This window comes from Oryza brachyantha, chromosome 1, assembly GCF_000231095.2.
Source record: "Oryza brachyantha chromosome 1, ObraRS2, whole genome shotgun sequence".
NCBI classification, from domain to species: domain Eukaryota; kingdom Viridiplantae; phylum Streptophyta; class Magnoliopsida; order Poales; family Poaceae; genus Oryza; species Oryza brachyantha.
This window is the reverse complement of record NC_023163.2, coordinates 33,481,682-33,502,007: the sequence shown is the minus strand read 5'-3', so window position 1 is coordinate 33,502,007 and position 20,326 is coordinate 33,481,682. Positions and strand designations below refer to the sequence as shown.

The 20,326-nt window shown below is 39.1% G+C and overlaps 1 protein-coding gene and 1 pseudogene across 1 annotated transcript; one reads left to right on the top strand and one right to left on the bottom strand.

Annotated features, from left to right (window-relative positions):
• The first annotated feature begins 30 nt into the window (after positions 1-30).
• Positions 31-16,536, top strand: LOC102707460 (E3 ubiquitin-protein ligase listerin). The gene is made up of 15 exons (XM_040520038.1): positions 31-306; positions 521-583; positions 1,182-1,259; positions 1,970-2,061; positions 2,238-2,340; positions 6,541-6,693; positions 7,961-8,619; positions 8,689-9,178; positions 10,516-10,997; positions 11,796-12,591; positions 12,790-13,480; positions 13,564-14,624; positions 14,696-15,151; positions 15,780-16,010; positions 16,126-16,536. Exons 1-15 carry the CDS (start codon positions 130-132, stop codon positions 16,351-16,353), a joined length of 5,760 nt encoding a protein of 1,919 aa, XP_040375972.1. The 5' UTR covers positions 31-129; the 3' UTR covers positions 16,354-16,536.
• A 714-nt stretch (positions 16,537-17,250) lies between these two features.
• Positions 17,251-18,902, bottom strand: LOC107303959 (annotated as a pseudogene).
• Between the last annotated feature and the right edge of the window lie 1,424 nt (positions 18,903-20,326).

Here is a 20,326-nt window from a genome sequence, read left to right as displayed (position 1 = left end):
CAAACAGACTTGCTTGTTGTCTCAGTTTCTCAAACAAGAAAAAAGAAAAAGAAAACGAAAAAGAAAAGAGAGAGACTCCTCGAGGGTTCTTCTTCTTGTTGCTCGAGCGGCGGCGGCGGCGGCGGGGCGATGGGGAAGAACAAGGGCCGCGCGGCCAGCAGCGGCTTGGCGGCGTCGCTTCTGCCGCATGCCCAGGGTGCCGTCCCCACCGTCGGTTTCGGGGGCTACCACGGTGCCTCCCGTGTTGAGCCCGCCGCGCTGCCTTCCTCGTCGGCCGACCCCGATGCCTCGATTCGTCTTCCTCCCGTAACTTTCTTCTTCTTCTTTCCTATCTACTGTAGTAACCCCCCTCCTCATGGTTTACCTACCTGATCACTCCACTTTACCAAAGCTCCTATCTAAAACCTAGTCTCCTATGCTTTGCACGCCCATACCTTCACCATGGCACCACTTCACAAGTTCTGGTTCATGTTGTCATGTCTCATGCTGCCTTGTAATCTTGTTTCCTTCTTCTTTCAAGGATGTGGACAGTGAGGTGCTGCAGCACCTAAAGAGATTAGGAAGGAAGGATCCAACAACAAAGGTCAGACTACAACTCACAATCTTCGTTCTTTCCTTTTTTTATTTAAGAAAAAAATCATCATGCTTGCACGCTTGCCTATTAAATTCTGTTCTGTTAATGCTTGTGCGCTTGCAATGTGAATGTCTCCATCATTAGTTAAAATTAACCGGTCCTGTAATTTATGCTATAATAGCATGAATTCGTGCTACCTTTCTGTAAATCCCTGATTTCGTTCCTTGCTTTTCAAAATGGTACTGTTTTTCAAGCACAATTATGGTTTGTCTTTCCTGCACACCAGAAAGAACACACTAACTCTTGTATTTATCTGCATTTTATTTATCTTTAACAATGTCCTTAACATTATTATGCTAATACACTTGCTGACCTGATTATATTTAGCATATTAGTGGACTATTGCTAAAGTGGATTAGTATTTTCATGGTTGTAGAAAGGTTAACTAAGAAATAAATAATTTTTTAAATTCCCATTCAGAAGTGTTATTTCTTCTTGAATCCTGAGATATCAATATCTTGAAAGAATATGTATTTACTGCGGTGATACATATTGCGATAATAGATCAGGCCTAACGTGCTGCACTTTTTTATTGCCATCAATGCAGCTCAAGGCATTATCTACGCTCTCTATGCTCTTTGCACAAAAACCTGGCGACGAAGTTGTGCAAATTGTTCCGCAATGGGTATTTTCTTGATGGCTCTGCTGCATTTTCATCGTGATGTTTTATTCTTATGTTCCTCAGAGTATAAGTGGCCCTTCTTTACAGCCAGCTCTACCATCCTTAGTATTTCTGTTAGAATTTGCCATGTTGCACGGTAGTTTTTTTAATCTCGTATGCATACTGGTACTTTTAATTTTAGGTAATTCAGATGTAATTCATGCAAAAGTTGTCTGTAGAACAGGACATTTGCTAACTGGCGAACATTTATTTAAATATGGTAATATAATTTTAATTTCATATGGTATTTATTTGAAACATAATATCCATGTGAAGTTAAACAATAAAACCAAATGACTGTTTATATTTCTTTTTCTTTTGTTCTTATGATTGTTTTTTATTCAATTCATGAAAGCTAAAAGCATGTGACTTGTTGCTTTGTTAAATGAGACTGGATGAATCCTGATCAGTAGTCCAGCCCTATTTGACTATCACTTGTTGGGTCTGCAGCTTGCTTCTTCCTACCAAGCTGAAGTAGTTGCTAGTGACGTATAGAATATTTAGGATGATGGAACAAATAGTTCTTATTTTGTTCAGATGTTAGGTGATGGATAATTGCTAGTCGAAGCATTTTGTTTCTCTAGTTTACTGACAGTGAAGTCTATTTCATGATTATTATACCATTTCAAGAAAATGCACATGCTATATTATCCACTTTTTGCAAAAATATTTAGGCATTCGAGTACAAGAGGCTGCTGCTTGACTATAATAGAGAAGTTCGCCGTGCTACTCATGAGACCATGTCTAGCCTCGTCAAAACAGTCAAGTATGTTCATTTCCTTTCATCCAACTCAGACACAACTGGTTGGTCTGTGCCTTTGTCTACCTTGTTTCTTGGACCAGCTATTAACTTCTCATGGTTCTATAAAACTAATAGTCGATTTCTGTCCAATATACAATTCCAGCAATCTTGAATGGATGTCATTTGATTAACTGTTTCAGGAAGGGTCTTGCTCCGCATCTTAAGTCTTTGATGGGTCCTTGGTGGTTTTCTCAGTTTGACCCTGCTCTTGAGGTTGCACAGGCTGCTCGACATTCATTTGAGGTAGATGCTATTATGCTATCACTATTTTTCTTGATTGCTGATACTGTTTGCGAGTCGTTGTAAACTTAACCTTCATCTAGATTTGTTGGTTTCAATTTTCCATTTGGAGTGCTTGCTATGTTCCTTGAAATGTCGGGGTTGGTGATGGTGGGTTTATACCTTGGAGGATATTCTGAGCGGATGATTTTTGGATATTTGTGGAGCATGAGGTGATTTGATATATTTGTGTGCATGTTGATTGCTGGTCACATGTTAATTCTTTTTGCAATTTCTAAAATTAACGACAATTATTTGTACACAGCGGATCTCATCATATGCTTGCTAGCTTTAAGATAACTTGCAGTATCATTCGTTTGGAATCAGCATCACTGGGTAGTCACAATAAATAGCTTAGTGGAAGGAGCTCCGAAAAAAAATCAAATAAATTTACTCTCTCACATGTACCCTTGATGCATCATGTAGTAGCACTAATTTAGTCTTTGTTTCAGAACTTGGTTGATAAGCAGTTTTATTGGATTTAAGGCACAATGGCATAATAAGCTTGTCTATCAAGAAGCATATATATATATATACACACATACACACACACACACACACACACACACATATATATAACACACACACACACACACACACACTACTATACAACGCTCTAAGCGCTACGTAATACACATCGCGTGACACACCACAACCAAACCAGACCCCACACCACCCACCAATAGAGCAACCACCCCGCTTATACAAGATGCAATTAAATTTTAACTATTTGAATTACTTGCGGGGTGTCCCAAATAAAGTGAGTTAAGTTTTGACTCTTTTCAGTTAAATTTTAACTTACCGAAGCACGAATACAAGCCAGTGAATGCGAGTACATTGTTCAATAAGTAGCAGTCACTTTTGAGTTAATTCTTGACTCAAGATGTAACACTATGCTACCTGCGAAGCCAGTTATTTTTTTTAACTCATACTGGATATGGCACAACGCAATTGGGTATACGACATGCTTGTTTGAGTAACTCTATCACCAAGAGTATACGGTTTTGTTTTTATAAACGCTTTAATGGTTATTGTTTTGCATTGTTTTGGATAATTTCGCTGTGGCAGCCACAGGTGATACATTTATAATACGAGAAATAGTGATGAATAATTTTTTTACTAAAAACATATGTTGATGTACTTTAGGTCGTCCATTTTACGATATATCGTTTTTTACCAAAACAACGACAGTATACAAATATTCATAAACACGTGTACCCCAACATGCTTTAAAACATTCACCAAGCTAACTCGTGTAAAAAAATGGTTTAAAAAGATTACATAAAAAGCTCACATGTTCTACGATGCATATGTTTGAAACACATATATAGTGATGAGGGAGCATTCCTTGGTTGACAAATACCGCAAACCCTAACACACTCAAACCCTAACACACTGAAACAAAATTACTTGTTACGTGCAAACGGAAATCTTGAAAAAACATATGGTCGTGAACACCAAGAGTGTGCGTGCAATATAAAAGGAAGCGAACACAACCTCAACCATGTTTAAGCCGCTTGAACCGGGTGGTCGATGACTAAGCATCTCGTGGCGGTCTGGTCATATATCTAAAGTTGTATATGTCCTCATTGATTATATTAGGATGCGTTTGGTTCGTGGACGAGGTGGGTTGGGTTGGATCCATCCCTGAATGGTAGGATGGGTTGGTTCCATTTTTCTGTTTGGTGGGATGGATGGGTTGGACCCTGTTTTTTGTTTGGTGGGAGGGATGATATGGGATGGGTTGGACATGTTCTTTGTTTGGTTGAAGGGATGAGATGGGATAAAGGTTATCTCTCATATCCAAAATAAAATATTAAATACTAGGATTAATATATAAATATTCTAAAGCAATTGGATATATATTTATACAAGTAATATATTTTAAATAAATTTAATAAATAAAATGGACATCCTCTCTGTGCGTCGTGGTCGCCCTGGGACGAATCCGTACCACCGTTTTGGTGGGATGGGTTGGATCTGGATCTAAGAGGAATATTCCTCTCCTGGGTCCAACCCATCCCACCCATCCACCAATTAAGCAGGGTCAGGGATGGGTTGGCTCTATCCCAAACCCATCCTAACTCATCCCATCCCTGGAACCAAACAAATCCTTAATGTCGTCGTCGTCAACAAAAGCGGTGTGCAAAATGATGGTGTCGTTGGGGTCTTCAAGTGGGTATAGGTTGTCGAGGCCCAACGGGGGTGAAGGACATGGAGTAGACATGTATCCCAAATCTCCGACATAGATCATGCCGTCTTCTTCTGTCGACGGTGACGGCAAGAAAGGGTTGGGGATGACAGTGGAGGAGTCCCTAAAACCTCAATATCAACTCTAAATTTAGATAATAAATTTAAATTTTAGCTTATAAGCATGAACAAAAGCGAAAAGATGAGTATGGTTATGAAAATTGTATATTTCTCGCCGTTATTCTATTTTTTCTTAACCACAAAACTAACATAAAATCTTTCCTTTTCTTAGGCCTTGTTTAGTTCCCAAAAATTTCACGTTCATCCGTCATATCGAATCTTTGGACACATGTATAGAGCATTAAATATACTTTTAAAAAATAACTAATTGCACCGTTTGAAAGGAATTTACGAGATGAACCTTTCAAGCCTAAATAGTCCATAATTAGCCACAACTGCTACACTAACTCACATGTGCTAATGATAAATTTGTCTCGCGGTTTCCTACCACCTTATGTAATTAGTTTTTTCAATTAGTGGCCGAAATAATCTTCCGACATCCGGTCAAACATCCGATGTGACACCCAACCCAAAAATTTTCGCGAACTAAAGAAGCTCCTAATTGTATCCTTAGGAATGCAAATAAATTATAACGTAGGTCAGAGGAGTAATGAGACACAATTAGAGTCCAGGATAACAGGAAATAGGAAACACACCGCAAACCGTTGATCACCATCTTATAAAGAAAGTTTTAAGATTTTTGAAATAGTATATCAATGTAGATTTTTGGTGGAATGGGTTGGACCTCGATTTGAGAGTAATATTCCTCTCCTGGTTCCAACCCATCCCACCCATCCACCAATCAAACAGGGTCAGGGATGGGTTGGCTCTATCCCAACCCATCCCATCCCTGGAACCAAACAAATCCTTAATGTCATCGTCGTCAACAAAAGCGGTGTGTAGAATGATGGTGTCGTTGGGGTCTTCAAGTGGGTATAGGTTGTCGATGGCTGACGGGGTGAAGGACATGTGGTAGACATGTATCCCAAATCTCCGACATAGATCTTGCCGTCTTCTTCCGTCGACGGTGACGGCGGGAAAGGGTTGGGGATATGGTGGATGAGTCCCCGACACGGAATTCTTCTAGCAGATCACATATTCCATCGTTGTGATCCGACGTGGTATGAGTGGTTGGGGTGGGTGTGGAACACTTGGCAGGAGCTTTCTCGGTGGTACACGATGGATGTTTTTCGTCTATGGTTGAGTTGGGTGTGGACTAATGGTGGCGGGGTATGTAGTTTATATAGGGCAACTAATAACATGATTTGATTCGCCAAAATTCGTGGTGAGAAAATATAGCGATTTTGTTTCGAAATGTTAGTTAGCATGCATGAGTGTAATCTTAGAGTCAATGATATTCATTACCTATTTTACACATGACAACAAGTTAAAAAATAACTATACGCTAAATGAAACCGCAAACAACAGATCAACATCTCATATAGAATGTGCACAAGAGTTAAAAACTTACTCTACGTGCATATTGTCGAAACCATCAGATGCCTAATTAAAAGTTAAATATTAACTCCACGTCAAGTACTCATACAATATGGACATTAGTTAAATTTTAACTCCACAACGTATCGTAGTAAACACCGTCATGCATATGTAAGTTATTTTTTAACTCAAACACTCATTGATTGATCGCGGTGTGACGCACTACGTTGTTTCGTAGCACGCGTCGTCTATGTGGTATATATATATATGGAAAACTCAGGTCATTTTCCGAGAGGCAAGAATAAGTTCAATATGAAAGCATGGAAAACATGCCAGCTACTTAACATTATTTACCAAGTGGCACTTGTTGAAACTGAGTCAAACTTAAGATGAATAAATGTATTTATTTTCAGATGGAGTCTTTGCTTATTCTCTTATGCAGTATGTCTACTGGTTTCTCATTGTTTCTATCAATAGGCTGCATTCCCACAAGCAGACAAAAGGTTGGATGCTTTAATGCTATGTGTAAAGGAGATATTTCTTCACTTAAATGAGAATTTGAAGCTAACAACACAAGCATTATCTGACAAGGCTACACCAGTGGATGAACTAGAAGATATGCACCAGAGGGTATGCTTTATATTTTCCATTATAATATGTGCAACAATTTTCCAGATGAAATATAAAAAAGTCAGCTGTATGATCTTCTAGCTATAACTGAATATAATAGGCTGACCAATTGTCTGGTGGTAGATTTGGCTGCTTTAACACTGAAGATGCATTTTATTTCAGCTTTGCGTAGTTTTGAGGTTGCTTGATATATAGTACAGAATAAAATGGTTGTGGGTTCAGAAATATCACAAATTTAATTTCAAAGAAGAAACTTGCTAGCCTTTTGTCGCTCCTTGTAAAGGAGATCACTGCATGTAGAATTTGCTCCTAGAGGAGAGGACACATACCAGATGAGAAGGCTTTGCCTGTGGAGGGGGATTTTCCAAACCAATGATATGTGATCAATCATATTGTGCCTTTCATTGGTTAATTTCCCGTAAATACTAGATTCGTTATTTGTTGTAAATATGATATCGATGGTTTGGTAAATAAAGTTTAGTCTTAGTAAATACCATATTTATGAAAATTAATGTCGATCACGGAGAATGTGCAGCATCATTTGTTCCTTTCCATCATGGTGGACAATCCAGACAATCCACATGCCAGACACACACATACGCGCATGCACAGACCGCTACAAATCACTGGTAGGGATGCACCACACTAGGCCTTAGAGGCATTTCAGATTACCAGTATAGTATGTCACAAAAACCATGTGACAAACAGCAATATTATTAATTGGACGATTAGATCCAATGATCAAGCAACTGCTGCATTCTGCTGACATGATTTGTATCCAGAAGTTAAAAATCCAATAAACGCATCAATCTAGCCATATTAGTCAATTTACTGTTTTATATGTGGATTACTTACAGAGATGAACAAAGCCTAACTATAGTAGATGAGCATGACCCTAACAAGAATATCTTGCCATCCACTACTCTCTCTTTCATATTTTATATGGCATATTTTTATTTCAGAATGTCAGACTTTGAATAATTTTGACAAACGATAGTTAACTCACAAGTACATTTAATGTGAAAAACTTATACCAACAGTTCAGTGCCTAAGTATTTTCATGCAATATTGGTTCATAGCTATTAAGAATATCTTTTATGATAAATTAATGGGCTAAGTTTAATCCTGCAGATTTTCTGAAATCAAAATATGCCTTATGTGCAGTTATCTTCAATTTATACAGATAATATGGATTCCACACATTCTATTTGTAATTCCTACTGCACTTCTTATAACCGTTGCCTCTTTTTTTGGCCTACCTCTACAGGTAATATCATCATCACTGTTATCAATGGCAACTCTAATTGACATTTTACTAGGAGTAAAATTACAAAAATGTGGCCATGACTGTTCCAATCCTGAAAACAAGAGTCTTTCAAGAGTTCTATCTGCCATGTTATCTTCTGCTGAATCTGCATTTTCTATGCATAAACATTTTCTTGATTTCCTGAAGTCAAAAAGTGTAATTATACGGTCAGCCACATACTCACTGCTTACAAGTTATATCAAATATGTTTCTCATGTTTTCAATGAAGAAACCATGAAGGTACTATCTCCTGCTTTACTTGGTGCCTTCCATGAAAAGGACCCATCATGTCACTCCTCTATGTGGGATGCATTTCTTGCTTTATCTAGACGGTTTCCAGAGGCTTGGTCATATTGCAACATTCACAAGGTTGTTTTCAGCCGGTTTTGGCACTTCCTGCAAAATGGATGCTATGGGTCCAAGCAAGCCTCATACCCTCTCCTGGTTCAGTTTTTGGAGTCCGTACCATCTGAAGATGTCACTGCAGAGCAATTTGTTTTTGACTTCTTACATAATCTCTGGGCTGGAAGAAACCAGTGCCAATTATCAGCTGCCGACAGTTTGGCTTTCTTCTCTGCCTTTAAACAGAGTTTCTTGTGGCTTCTAAAAGTTCGATCAAGGTACCCTGTTCTTTACTGTCTTTTTTTATTTTCTTTGTAAGTTCTGAAATTTCTGTGTATTTTTTTCAGACATTCTGAACGAGATTCTTCTGATGATATTCCCATCAAGCTTATAAATAGTATTCTTGCAAAAATTGTTTGGCATGATTACCTTTTAATATCATCAGCTGAAAACCAGGCTATTAGTTTGAGTGGGTTGTCTGATGAAGCGACCAGTGACGATCACCACTTATCTCGTAAGGAGTCACTGTTGGCATCAAACATGCGGTACCCAACTTATTATCTTCAGGATTTGGGGAAATTTATCATTGAAATGTTGGATGAGATTTCAGCTATGGAAGATCACTTGTTAAAAATTGCTTGTGAGACACTATTGAAGGACTGTTTGGATATAATCCACCAAAGGGAGAGATTATCAAATTTTCAGAATCATGTGGAACAAGTTGTGTCCTTTTTTATTTCTTTGGATCAACTCGTTGTACAGAAAGGTGAAACATGGCCGTTGGAAAGGTTAGCAAGACCACTGGTTGAACAATCTGTGCCAGCTATAAAGTCTATGGTAAGCTCAAGTACTGAATTCATAACTTTAGTTTACTTCTTTGACGTACTTGTTTGTATTGCAATAACACTTGTATATGGACTGCTGGAATTATTACTTCACTGACACATATGATCCCAGCCTTCCATTGCTTTATTTTCTTTGTTGGATGGCTAGTATTTGCATGAGCAGCAGCATAGCAAAATAGACCATATGGTTAGACTAACTGGTCCTTTTTCCTATTGCTGCTCCTTTTTTCATTCCTCTGATTGTCACAGAAAAAGAGGTTGAAGCCATGTTCCTTGTGCTGGGAACGCATGAATTTTCTTCTATCAACTTGTGCCTTAATATGGTCCCTTTATTAGAGAGTAGACGATTAAACCATGTTCATTTTAGGCTAAATAATTTGGAAAAAGACCTAACCCTCTCAAGTATGGTGGTTAATATACCCAAACCCTTGAAGTATAAAATCAGGTGTTGTGCGTCCCGGTCCAGGAAATATTGAAAACCATCTAAGTAACTCCCTCAGTCCCTAAGGTGGTTGTGCTGGTAGCTTTTGGTGCCAAATGACATGGATAATAGCATGGTAAATGCTGCATCTTAAAAATGTTATGGATTTTTATTTCATCTGTTGAGTCATTGCCACATGCTAGCCATGTCATTTGGCACTGTAACGAAATTGGTTCAGGTGTATTTTTGGATTCAATAATTAAGGGGGGGATTACCACCCATTCTCATATTGTTAGGTAGAGAAACCACCATACTCAATGTGTTGAGTACACATTTGCCAAATAATTTTGCTTTAATTTTATTTATTTATTTTTATACTGTGTCAATGAATTTGAATTGTGTGACCTCTCTCCAACACGGCAGTCCACATGTTCACCTGCTGGTAAACAGGTATTGCTGAGTGTACTCAGAATATATTTTTCAATTTTTGACACTTGCAAGTGTTTGGTCACTTTCACATTTGTCTACAAAGTATGTCTTTTATGGATCTAGAAGGTAAGTAGGGATACAGGCCCATGAATTAGAGATCATTGTGGGTTAAAGTTCTATTGGAACTGGATCAGCTCTACCTCGCTGCAGGCAAAGCAAGTGACTAAGATCTTCTGGAGCTGCCACCCATGCGGCCATGCTGTTTTTGGGGTTTATCCTTCACGTGAAATTTTCTCCTTTTTTGATAGAAGTCCAAGTGCTCCATTTTTTCTTCGAGTCATCAATATATATTATGCAAAGTTGCAAACATCAATATGAGCTGCCAGATAATATGTTCTGTGAATTTATGCTATTATACGCAAACATGCAATTGGCTAGGCTGACTATGGTTGATTCTAAAATATTTTGCTTTCATGCAGGACACTCCAGTTCTTATTAAACTTCTGTCAGTTTTGGTAGAAATATTCAGGCCTGCCCCTTTGTTCTTGAAGATTGCACACAGAGAGAGTAAAGAATCTGTACAAGCTTATCTGGATGTGTTCAATGAGTTTGTCCCCTGGTGTTTGAACGGGGAGCATAGTACATGTAGTTCAAAGATCGATCTATTGCTTTCTTTAACTATAGACGAGTGCTTCTTTGACCAGTGGTGTTCAATCATTAAATATACTAGAGCTAAGCAAAAGCACTCTGTTGATGATAATAACTCACACGTTGAAGATCAGTTTGAATTGCTGACACTTATACTTCAAAAGGTGAGACAAAGAATTGCTGGAGGCAAGCTGAGAAATTTGCAGAAAAATGGTTGTCTGCCAGAACATTGGCAACATGACCTATTAGATTCAGCTGCAGAATCTGTCTTCTGTGATTTGCCTGCTACAGATTCCCATGTCCATTTTGTATGGTATGTGCTGCTAAGTTGGATTTTGCATGTTCTGTGCCCTTTTGTTTTGAAGCACATTTGGTGGCTGCTTTTCTTCATATTTCTTATTAAGATGCACGTGGGTTGTACACACACTTTTCCTTTTTTATTTGATGTTATAGAGTTTTGCACACTGCTATAAAATACAAGATGACCTCATACCCCTACTATAATTGTTCTTGTTACCCCATTAAATCTTATTGTATGCTGAACCACCAATTTGACCAATAGATTTGACGCTTGTAGTTGTTGCATGCATGAAGTAGCATCACTTTAAAATGGTCTAGGTATGTTCTTAAAATCTATATCAATATGGATGAAGCTCCACAACAGGATAACTTCAGCTGGAAGATGTCCAGCCAATCAATGGTTCTTGTTAGAGTGGAGGATTCATCAGCTAGGAAACCATGGCAAGAGTAGGTAGAGGACCCTTTTACTACTTCATACTAGCCTTCAAGTAACAGTTCAGCACTTCAGCAGACCTTTTTATATTAACGTGCCAGAGCTGGACCCCAAGCAACATCTAAGCAGATAGAGAGGGAGAGGATCAACTAATGCATGACCATTACACAACTTGACTGCTGTGCAGGTCGAAAAGTCATAACAAACATCAAATAATAACAACACTGTAAACTCCGAAAACATCAAACAAAAAATTACTGTAATTCATTTGGATTATGCAACAGCCAAAACTTTTAATAATTAGTTCAGTATGATTTACATAGTGGTTGTGGCCTGTGCAATATGTAGTTGATGTGGGTTTGATATGTGAAATTGCAGTGCTGCACTTGGTGGCTCAGATCAAGATGACCAAATTTGTTTTCTTTCTGCTGACACTGTCAAGAAAATACTCGAGTCTATTTTGAAGTGTTTGACATCAGTACTCATGGGGTCAGCTTTCGAATGGGCAAGGTCTGTATATGTGGTGTTGTTGCCTACTGAGGCAGAGCACTTGAAGGTTATAGGAGCAAATTCCTCGTTATCAAACATTGAAATAGCTCATTTTGCCTTTAAAATTCTAGAGGGTAGTTTATTTGCCCTGAAAATGCTAGAGGAAGATTCTTTATTTCCTTCTATTCTGGCAGCTCTGTTTGTCATTGAATGGGAATGTAGCATGACCTTAACACTTGATGAAGAACATGATTTGGAAGGCTACAAAGAAGATTATGTTGGGTATTCTGTGAGGAACAATTCAGATGGTCATTTAGATGAGAAAATGCATTTGAAGGCTAACCTTGCAGAGAGTATTCATACCTTTCGTCAAAGCTTAAGCTCATCCTTTTGGAGTGACCTTCATCCATGCACCTTGAATAGTTTGGTAAATATTTTAGCTCGGACTGTCAGGTGTGCTTTATTTCAGACAGTGGAATTACCAACTGCGAGCACATCATCCTTATGCTCAGAGTGGGTGATGAACATGTTAAAGTTTATCTGTCTTGATCACGTAAAGTTGCAAAGCTTTTTTGATCTTCTTTTATCTGAGGGAGAACACTGGCCACTCTGGGTGAAACCATCTTTGCAAAATGGGAATGCACCAATGAAGATCCAACTTGAGCCTGTTATTACATATGAAACTGTAAGAATGTCTCTCTTTTCCCTTCAAGTTACTAAAACTAGCGCATTATTCTGCATAGTGTAACAAATACAGATGTTCTGGTTTAAAATTAATATGGCATACCTGTGGGAACACACATGCACCATGTCTTCTACTGCCATTCTTACAAATTATACTATTTTGTGAAGTAAATGAACTTGCATCGTTACTTTGTTGCAGGGACTGAAACACCACCAATTTGTCGCTTTTGTTGACAAACTTGTTCTTAACCTTGGGTTTGGTGAAGTGATCTTAGGTGTTCCAGGAAGTACATGTTACAACAGAGCGCAATCATTTGGTGCTACTTCATCTGTTCCTTCGTTCTCTAGAGCATGGGTTGCTGCTGAGATTCTTTGCACTTGGAAATGGAAAGAGGGAAGTGTATTCAGCACATTCTTGCCTTCTCTGATTCAGCACTTGAAAATGGAATCATGTGCGGAGGTCAGCATATTGTCCTTATTGCTTGATACTTTGTTGGAAGGAGCTTTTCATGAGTGTAACGAGTGGGTACTGTTTGATGCTTGGCACATTTCTGAGAATGAGATTGAGAAAATTCAAGATAATTTTCTCCGTGCTCTTGTGGCTTTGCTCTTTAGTACCAATAACATCAATGATTGTATCTGGAGAGAATCTGATGCGCTTGTATTTTTTGAGAAAGTACTGAGCAATCTTTTTATCGGTTCAACAGTAAATAGAAAATGTGTAACAACTCTTCCCTTTGTCATGAGTACAATCATCAAACCTTTGTCAGGAGAACTGAAATTGAATGAAGCTTCTTCTTACACTGATTTGGTGGGGAAAAGCATATTGAGTTGGCTTGATGTAGCCATCTCTTGTCTATCATCCAGCCCAAGGGAAGTAGCGCAACAAGGTAAGCTACATTAGATTTTTTATTGATGTACTAGTACAGCACTGCTTTTATAATCATTTCATATGATCTGTTATATTCGGCAGGTATCATTGATTGGATGCAAGTGGTGTTATCTTGCTTCCCATTGAATATAATAGGTGGAGCCCAGAAACTAGAAGTTAAGATTGAACGAAAGATCAGTGATGTAGAAAGATCATTATTACTAACTCTTTTTCAGAAGTACCAGATTTTCACCATGGAAACTCGGTCACTGTCCACCAGTGGAACTATCCTGTCAACAATGGTTGAACTGCTGGGAGTGAAACTGATAGCAGTTGTGGTTGGCTATTGCTGGACAGAACTTCAGGAAGATGATTTGTATTTTGTTTATCATTCAGTACAGAAGTGGATTGAATCAGCCGTTTTGCTTGGGGAAGAAATGACAGATGCCATCAACGATGCTGTAATATACAAGAAATCAAATGAAGATGCCTTGGAGAAGCTTAAAGTAGTGGTTAGCGCTATCGATGAGTTAACGTTAAACTTCAGTCAAACCGCTTTGGTTACACTGTATCACCTCAACCATCTTGTGAATCTCCAAGAAACAGAGAACTTCCACAGTTTGCAGATTATTAGATCAGAGGATTATGCTGAGAGAAACAACAAGATGATGGAAAGTATGCTCCGTTTATTCTTGGCCTCTGGTGTTTCAGAGGCAATTGCAAAGTCTTGCTGTGAAGAGGCTTCGTCCATAATAGCTTCAAGTCGTGTGGCTTATATGCATTTTTGGGAACTGGTGGCATCATTTGTCATTCATGCTTCACCACAGACTAGAAGATGTGCACTGGAGTCGATGGAACTGTGGGGACTTGCGAAGGGCTCGATCAGTGGGCTATATTCAATTTTGTTCTCTTCGCAGCAAATATCTCACCTTCAGTTTGCTGCTTACTCTCTACTTCTTTCTGAACCCCTCTGCCAATTTTCACTAGTAAAGGAGTGTTCTCTAGGATTAAATAGACCATTGACTCAGGAATCTGACATGGGCCAAAGTATTGAGTTGATGCCAGACGCAGAGAGGACACTAGATCTGAGAGAAGAACTCTCATCCTTAATTGAGATGCCTACTTCTGAACTTCTCCAGACTGATCTGTTAGCTCAAGATAGGGTATGTACATTAAGTTTCAGCAGATATGTTATCTAGTTACTGAACTGATGGGTTATGTTTTCTCTTGCTAGGTTGATGCCTTCATTGCGTGGTCATTGTTGTTGTCCCACCTCCAATTACTACCACCATCTTCCATTACTAGGGAAAAGGTACTTCAATATATACAAGATAAGATCAGTCCGTGCATATTGGATTGCATTTTCCAGCATATTCCTTTAAGGACTGGTGCACTTTCTGGGAAGAAAAAGGATGCAGAACTCATGCCTGAAGCAGAGGTTGCTGCGATAGCTTCTAAGAATGCCATAACTGCATGTTCACTGTTCTCATGCATTGAATCCCTTTGGCCAGTTGGTACATCGCAAATGGCCTCACTTGCTGGGGGGCTGTATGGGATGATGATTAGACTGCTGCCATCCTATGTGCGTACATGGTTTACTAGTTTAAGAGATCGTTCATTGTCAAACTCAATTGAGTCCTTGACTAGAGTATGGTGCAGCCCTCCTCTTCTACTTGATGAATTTTCTCAGGTATGAGTATGAAACTTCTATTTCTTAAAAAAATGATTATTTAATTTGTTATCCAGTTCTCGTCCTTCTGAATATCTATTTACTGCCTACCCTGGACCATTTTACAACATATGCTATTTCATGTGCTTTGGGTGAGTATTATTTCTCTGTGAAGAAATATCTTTTTCATAAATGGGTAAAAGTCCACCACCCCTTGAGCACTGTTTTTTATTATCTCAAGATTTATTGTAATGATGCATTAGATTACCCAGCCTTGTTCCATGTTTACTAGTTTAACACCCTTACAAGAATAATCTGGTAGCTATAAAACATTGTGGCTGCAACAGAGGCACTTGGTGACTGATGTGGCAGAGTAACAGGGTGAAAAAATGATCAATTTTTCATATGTTTGGAGGTATTGTTATACAAACATTTATTCATTTCGTTTGGAAAATATGTAACTCACTGGCAGCAGACTGGATAGTGTCCCAGCAGTTCAAACTACAAGTCGTACTGTTCCAATGCTATTCATTTTGTTAATTTTGAATTTCATATTTTGCACTTGGTGCTTTCCACCTTGATATTGCCTCGTCAAATTGATCCTTCGAACCTTCCTTACAAATGATTATTTTACCACCCCGTCTTACAGGTCAGGGACTCTCTGTATGCTGATGATAGTTTCTCAGTTAGTGTGAACCGATCGGCGTACGAAATTGTTGCTACTTACAAGAAGGAGGAGACAGGAATTGATCTTGTCATACGCCTTCCTAGCTGTTACCCTCTGCGCCATGTGGATGTTGAATGTACCAGAAGTTTGGGTATCAGTGAAGTGAAGTGCAGAAAATGGTTGCTCTCTCTCACGGCATTCGTACGCAACCAGGTAATACCTTCCATCAGAACAACAAAAGAACCAATATTCTTGGTATATCGTTGTATTTGTTTTTACTGAAGCTACACAGAATGTAGCTATAAGCTTGATGTTCCTGTCTGTACAGAACGGTGCAATAGCAGAGGCGATCCATACCTGGAAAAGCAATTTCGATAAGGAGTTTGAGGGTGTGGAGGAATGCCCAATCTGTTACAGCATTCTGCACACGAGCAACCACAGCCTTCCCCGGCTGGCTTGCAAGACGTGCAGGCATAAGTTTCATGGTGCTTGCCTCTACAAGTGGTTCTCTACATCCAACAAATCAACGTGTCCCTTATGCCAAACTCCTTTCTAGTCCTGATGTGCTGCGCTGTGCCCATTTTTTAATTCGCCGTATAGATTTAAATTATACTGCATAGTTGTCTTGCAAATTTAGGGCCCGTTCGCAACTGACCAAGGAGGGTAGATTTTTTTTCTCTTTTTTTGTGCGTACGCTTCTCAAACTGTTAAATGATATATTTTTTGCAAAAAAAAGTTTTATATGGAAGTTGTTTTTAAAAAATCAGATTAACCCATTTTTCAAGTTTGCAAAAGCTAATACTCAATTAATCATGCACTAGTGATTTTCTTTGTTTATGTGCGCTAATTAGACTGGGTTGTTTAGTCAGGTTCGAACGTGCCCTTAATCAAGGTTAGATTAGAATGTCATTTATGTGTCTCTGTGCCCCATATTGCAAAATGCGATCATGATCATCTGCAACTTTACATGAAGCTGTTTATCAAACGCCAACCGCATAACCTACATTGAGTCTGCTATATCCTACATTGGGTTATCGAGGCTGCCTTCATTTGCAGTGATGAAGGATGAAACAGTGCAGAATTTTCCTTGTTTTCTTACGTGTATTTTTCTCAAACTATTTAATTGTGTCCTTGTTAAAAGTTTTTATATAGAAATTCATCATCTTATTTTTAATGTAGATTTTTAACTTTACTAGTTAATTTTAGGGTTAATTGCATCCATGCCACTACAATTATGCTAGTTTAGAAATATGTCATTACAATTTCACTATTCGCATACATGCCATTGTAATTCTTCCTTTATTTTAGACATGACATTTTCTACGTATTGAAGACCGCTGGACCCATGTGTAGAGCACTGTATTTTTTATTGCCTGAAATATCCTCATCTTCACCTAGCTGACAAGTGGGCCCCCCTCCCAAATCTCTGACTCTCTCCCTCGTCCCTGGCGCGTCAATGGCCAGAGTTGCCGGCCCTTGGCCGCAGCCTCGCCGTCGAAGGGGAGCGTCGCCGGAGAGCACCACACCAGCTGCCAACCGCATGTTTGAAGTCGTTCTTGTTCTAGAGCTTGAGGTGCAGCGTGGTGGTGGTCTCCTCGATCGAGAACCTATGGTACTTGATCTTCTTGACGTTGGGCTTGTAGGGGATGGGGACCTCGCCGGACTTCTCGAGCAGGACTTTTGAATTCACGTCTTATTCAAAAATTATATAATATTATTATATTTATTATAATTTAATTATTATTACAGGAACTTTAAGTGTGACTTATAATTTTGCATATTTGGATAAAAATTTTGAATAAGACAAACGATCAAATGTTGATAAAAAATCAACAGTGACACATAAAAAAAATAAAGTGAGTACTTTAAATTCCATGTCCATTTCATCCAAAGAGCCTATATCAGCTTACATCGCACTTACCACACAATTAAAGCTAATTTTACAGTACGTATGGCAGCTATATATACATAGTGCATCCTAGCTAGTTGGACAGCCGTACATTGCTTTAATTTGCATCCTTTAATAAATAAATGAATGCCTCTGTCCTTTGTCGTTTTCGTGTTGAACTATTGGCTGTGGATTAAATTATTGCTACAAGTTAGTTTTTTTGTGTGTAGTTTCAGCATGTTTATTGTATATAGCTCTTTGCGATAAAAGTATGTATTATACTTATTATGATTAAGATCTTGTTAAATCTATTCAATATTCAAGATGCAAATTTGGAGCTGACTCATTGCTTTAAAAGATTACTTGGCATATCTACACTCCAGAGCCAACACATTGGCGGGGAATAATTATGTATATTAGGTTACGATGGAGATTACGAAATGACATAAGTTCTAGAACAGGATAAACCCAGTAGCTAGGTATCAGGTCGCATACATATGTGTATCAGATTTTGATACTAGGTATCGGTATCTGTCTATATATCATATTACAATGGGATACCGTTTTGTGCTTCTCTGACCAGTTAATTACCGTATCACAGTCCAATCTTTGTGTCCATTTGTCTCTTCCGACGATATCTTCTTCCTCATGGCTTTATTTTGCCCGCACATTAGGATTTACAGCTTGAACATCCTGCTTTTTATTACTCCTCTCTTATACATACAAATGAAGTTTCTGTCCATAGAATATCGGATGTCTCGGTCCAGGGGTGGATCCAAAAGAAATTATTAGTAAGGACTGAATCATTCTTCTTCAATATTTAGAAAGAATTTTAACCCCTCTTTTTATAAACATATGGCAGAAATTTTAATAGGTGTCTATATAGTATTAGAAGCAGTAACGGAGGCTTGATCCTGCCGATGATGGGGACATCGATGAGGACGACCTTGACGAGGTAGGGGATGATGCTTCCGGGCTTGATGTCATTGTAGACGAGGGAGATGGGGATCTTGACCGTCTCCTCGCCGTGGGCGTGGATGGTGCCGGTGTTCGAGATGAGCCCGGAGACGAGCTTCTGGTTGTTGCTCTCGATAAGGTAACGATGTCGAAAAGCGGGATCGGGACGGGATTGGGTTCTTGATGAGCACATCGACGGCGAGGTCGGCGTAGTGGAGGCCGATGTGCGGGATGTGGACGTCGGGCACGTCGGCGAGCATCTCGTCCAGTCATTGCTGTCGTCGTCGATCTCTAGGAATGGGGTCGGCACCGCCGCCAGCCGCGTGTTTAGCACCACCACTGTGCTGTCGAGCTCGTCGTCGTCGCCGTCGAGCTTTGGGAATGGGATCCACATCGTCGCCAGCCGCGTGTCCGACGCCACCATCGTGCCATCGACCTCGTCATCGTCAATCTCTAGAAATCAGTCGCGTGTTCGGCGGCACGCCACGCCATCGACCTCGTCATCGTCGCCGTTGTTAGTTGTCCGCCGCCATAGCCGCCGACTCTAGGAATGGGGAATTTTTCCATCATGCCCAGGGGCATTTTGGTCAATAAAAAAATTGACAATCAACAATGGTCAACATAGCCGATTCCAGCATATACAATGACGTCCATCTAATTTTGGCTGAATTATAATGGCATATATATGAATAGTGAAATTATATTGGCATTTACTTAATCGGGCATAATTGCAGTGGCATGGATGCAATTAACCCTTAATTTTATTTTTTATACTAATGTATATCATATATAACACAATATGCTAAATTGAGCCTAAAGTCATATTTTATTGAATTAATAAAAGCATAAAATTGTTCAATTTATAGAAATTGAAAGCATGTGAAACATGCAAAGGATGAAAACGATGAAATGAGGAGAATTCATACAATTTAGAGAACTTTGCGACGCTCCATATTTTGAATGTTATGATGTCTAAAAAAGCCTTCGGATCAACTGCAGGCCCCCTCCTTTCATTTTGAGACCTAGAGTGAAAAAACGACCGATCAATCGATCATACTTTAATTAGGGTCCTGTTTAGTTAAAAAAACTTTTTCTAAAAACATCGCATCGAATCTTTAGACATTTGAATGGAGCATTAAACATAGATGAAAATAAAAACTAATTTTATAATTATGGGGAAAATCATGAGACAAATTTTTGAGCCTAATTAGTACATGATTAGCCATAAGTGCTATAGTAACTAACATGTGTTAATGACAGATCAATTAGACTCAAAAAGTTCGTCACGTGGTTTCTAGGCGAGCTGTGAAATTCGTTTTTTCATTCATGTTTGAAAACTCCTTCCGACATCCGGTCAAACGTTCGACGTGATCATTTTGCAAAAAAAATTGACAAATAAACAAGGCCTTACTGTAACTTTCTAACTTAAAAATTGACAATGCACAAAATTAATAGTTCATGTAATCATACTTGAACAACAAAATGAAAACTATCAAAATATTCAGCTTGATGTCGATGGCCGTAGCTTGCTGTTCGCTACTCGCCTCGCCTCGCCTCGCCGGCCTCTCCTTGTTGTCTAGCTGTCCCTGGACAGTGGACGCCGAGTCGCCGACGGCTGCCGGTCTCTGCCTGAGTCGCCTCGCCGCGACGCGCCGACGCCGGCGTCGCCGCCTCTTGCTTGCTC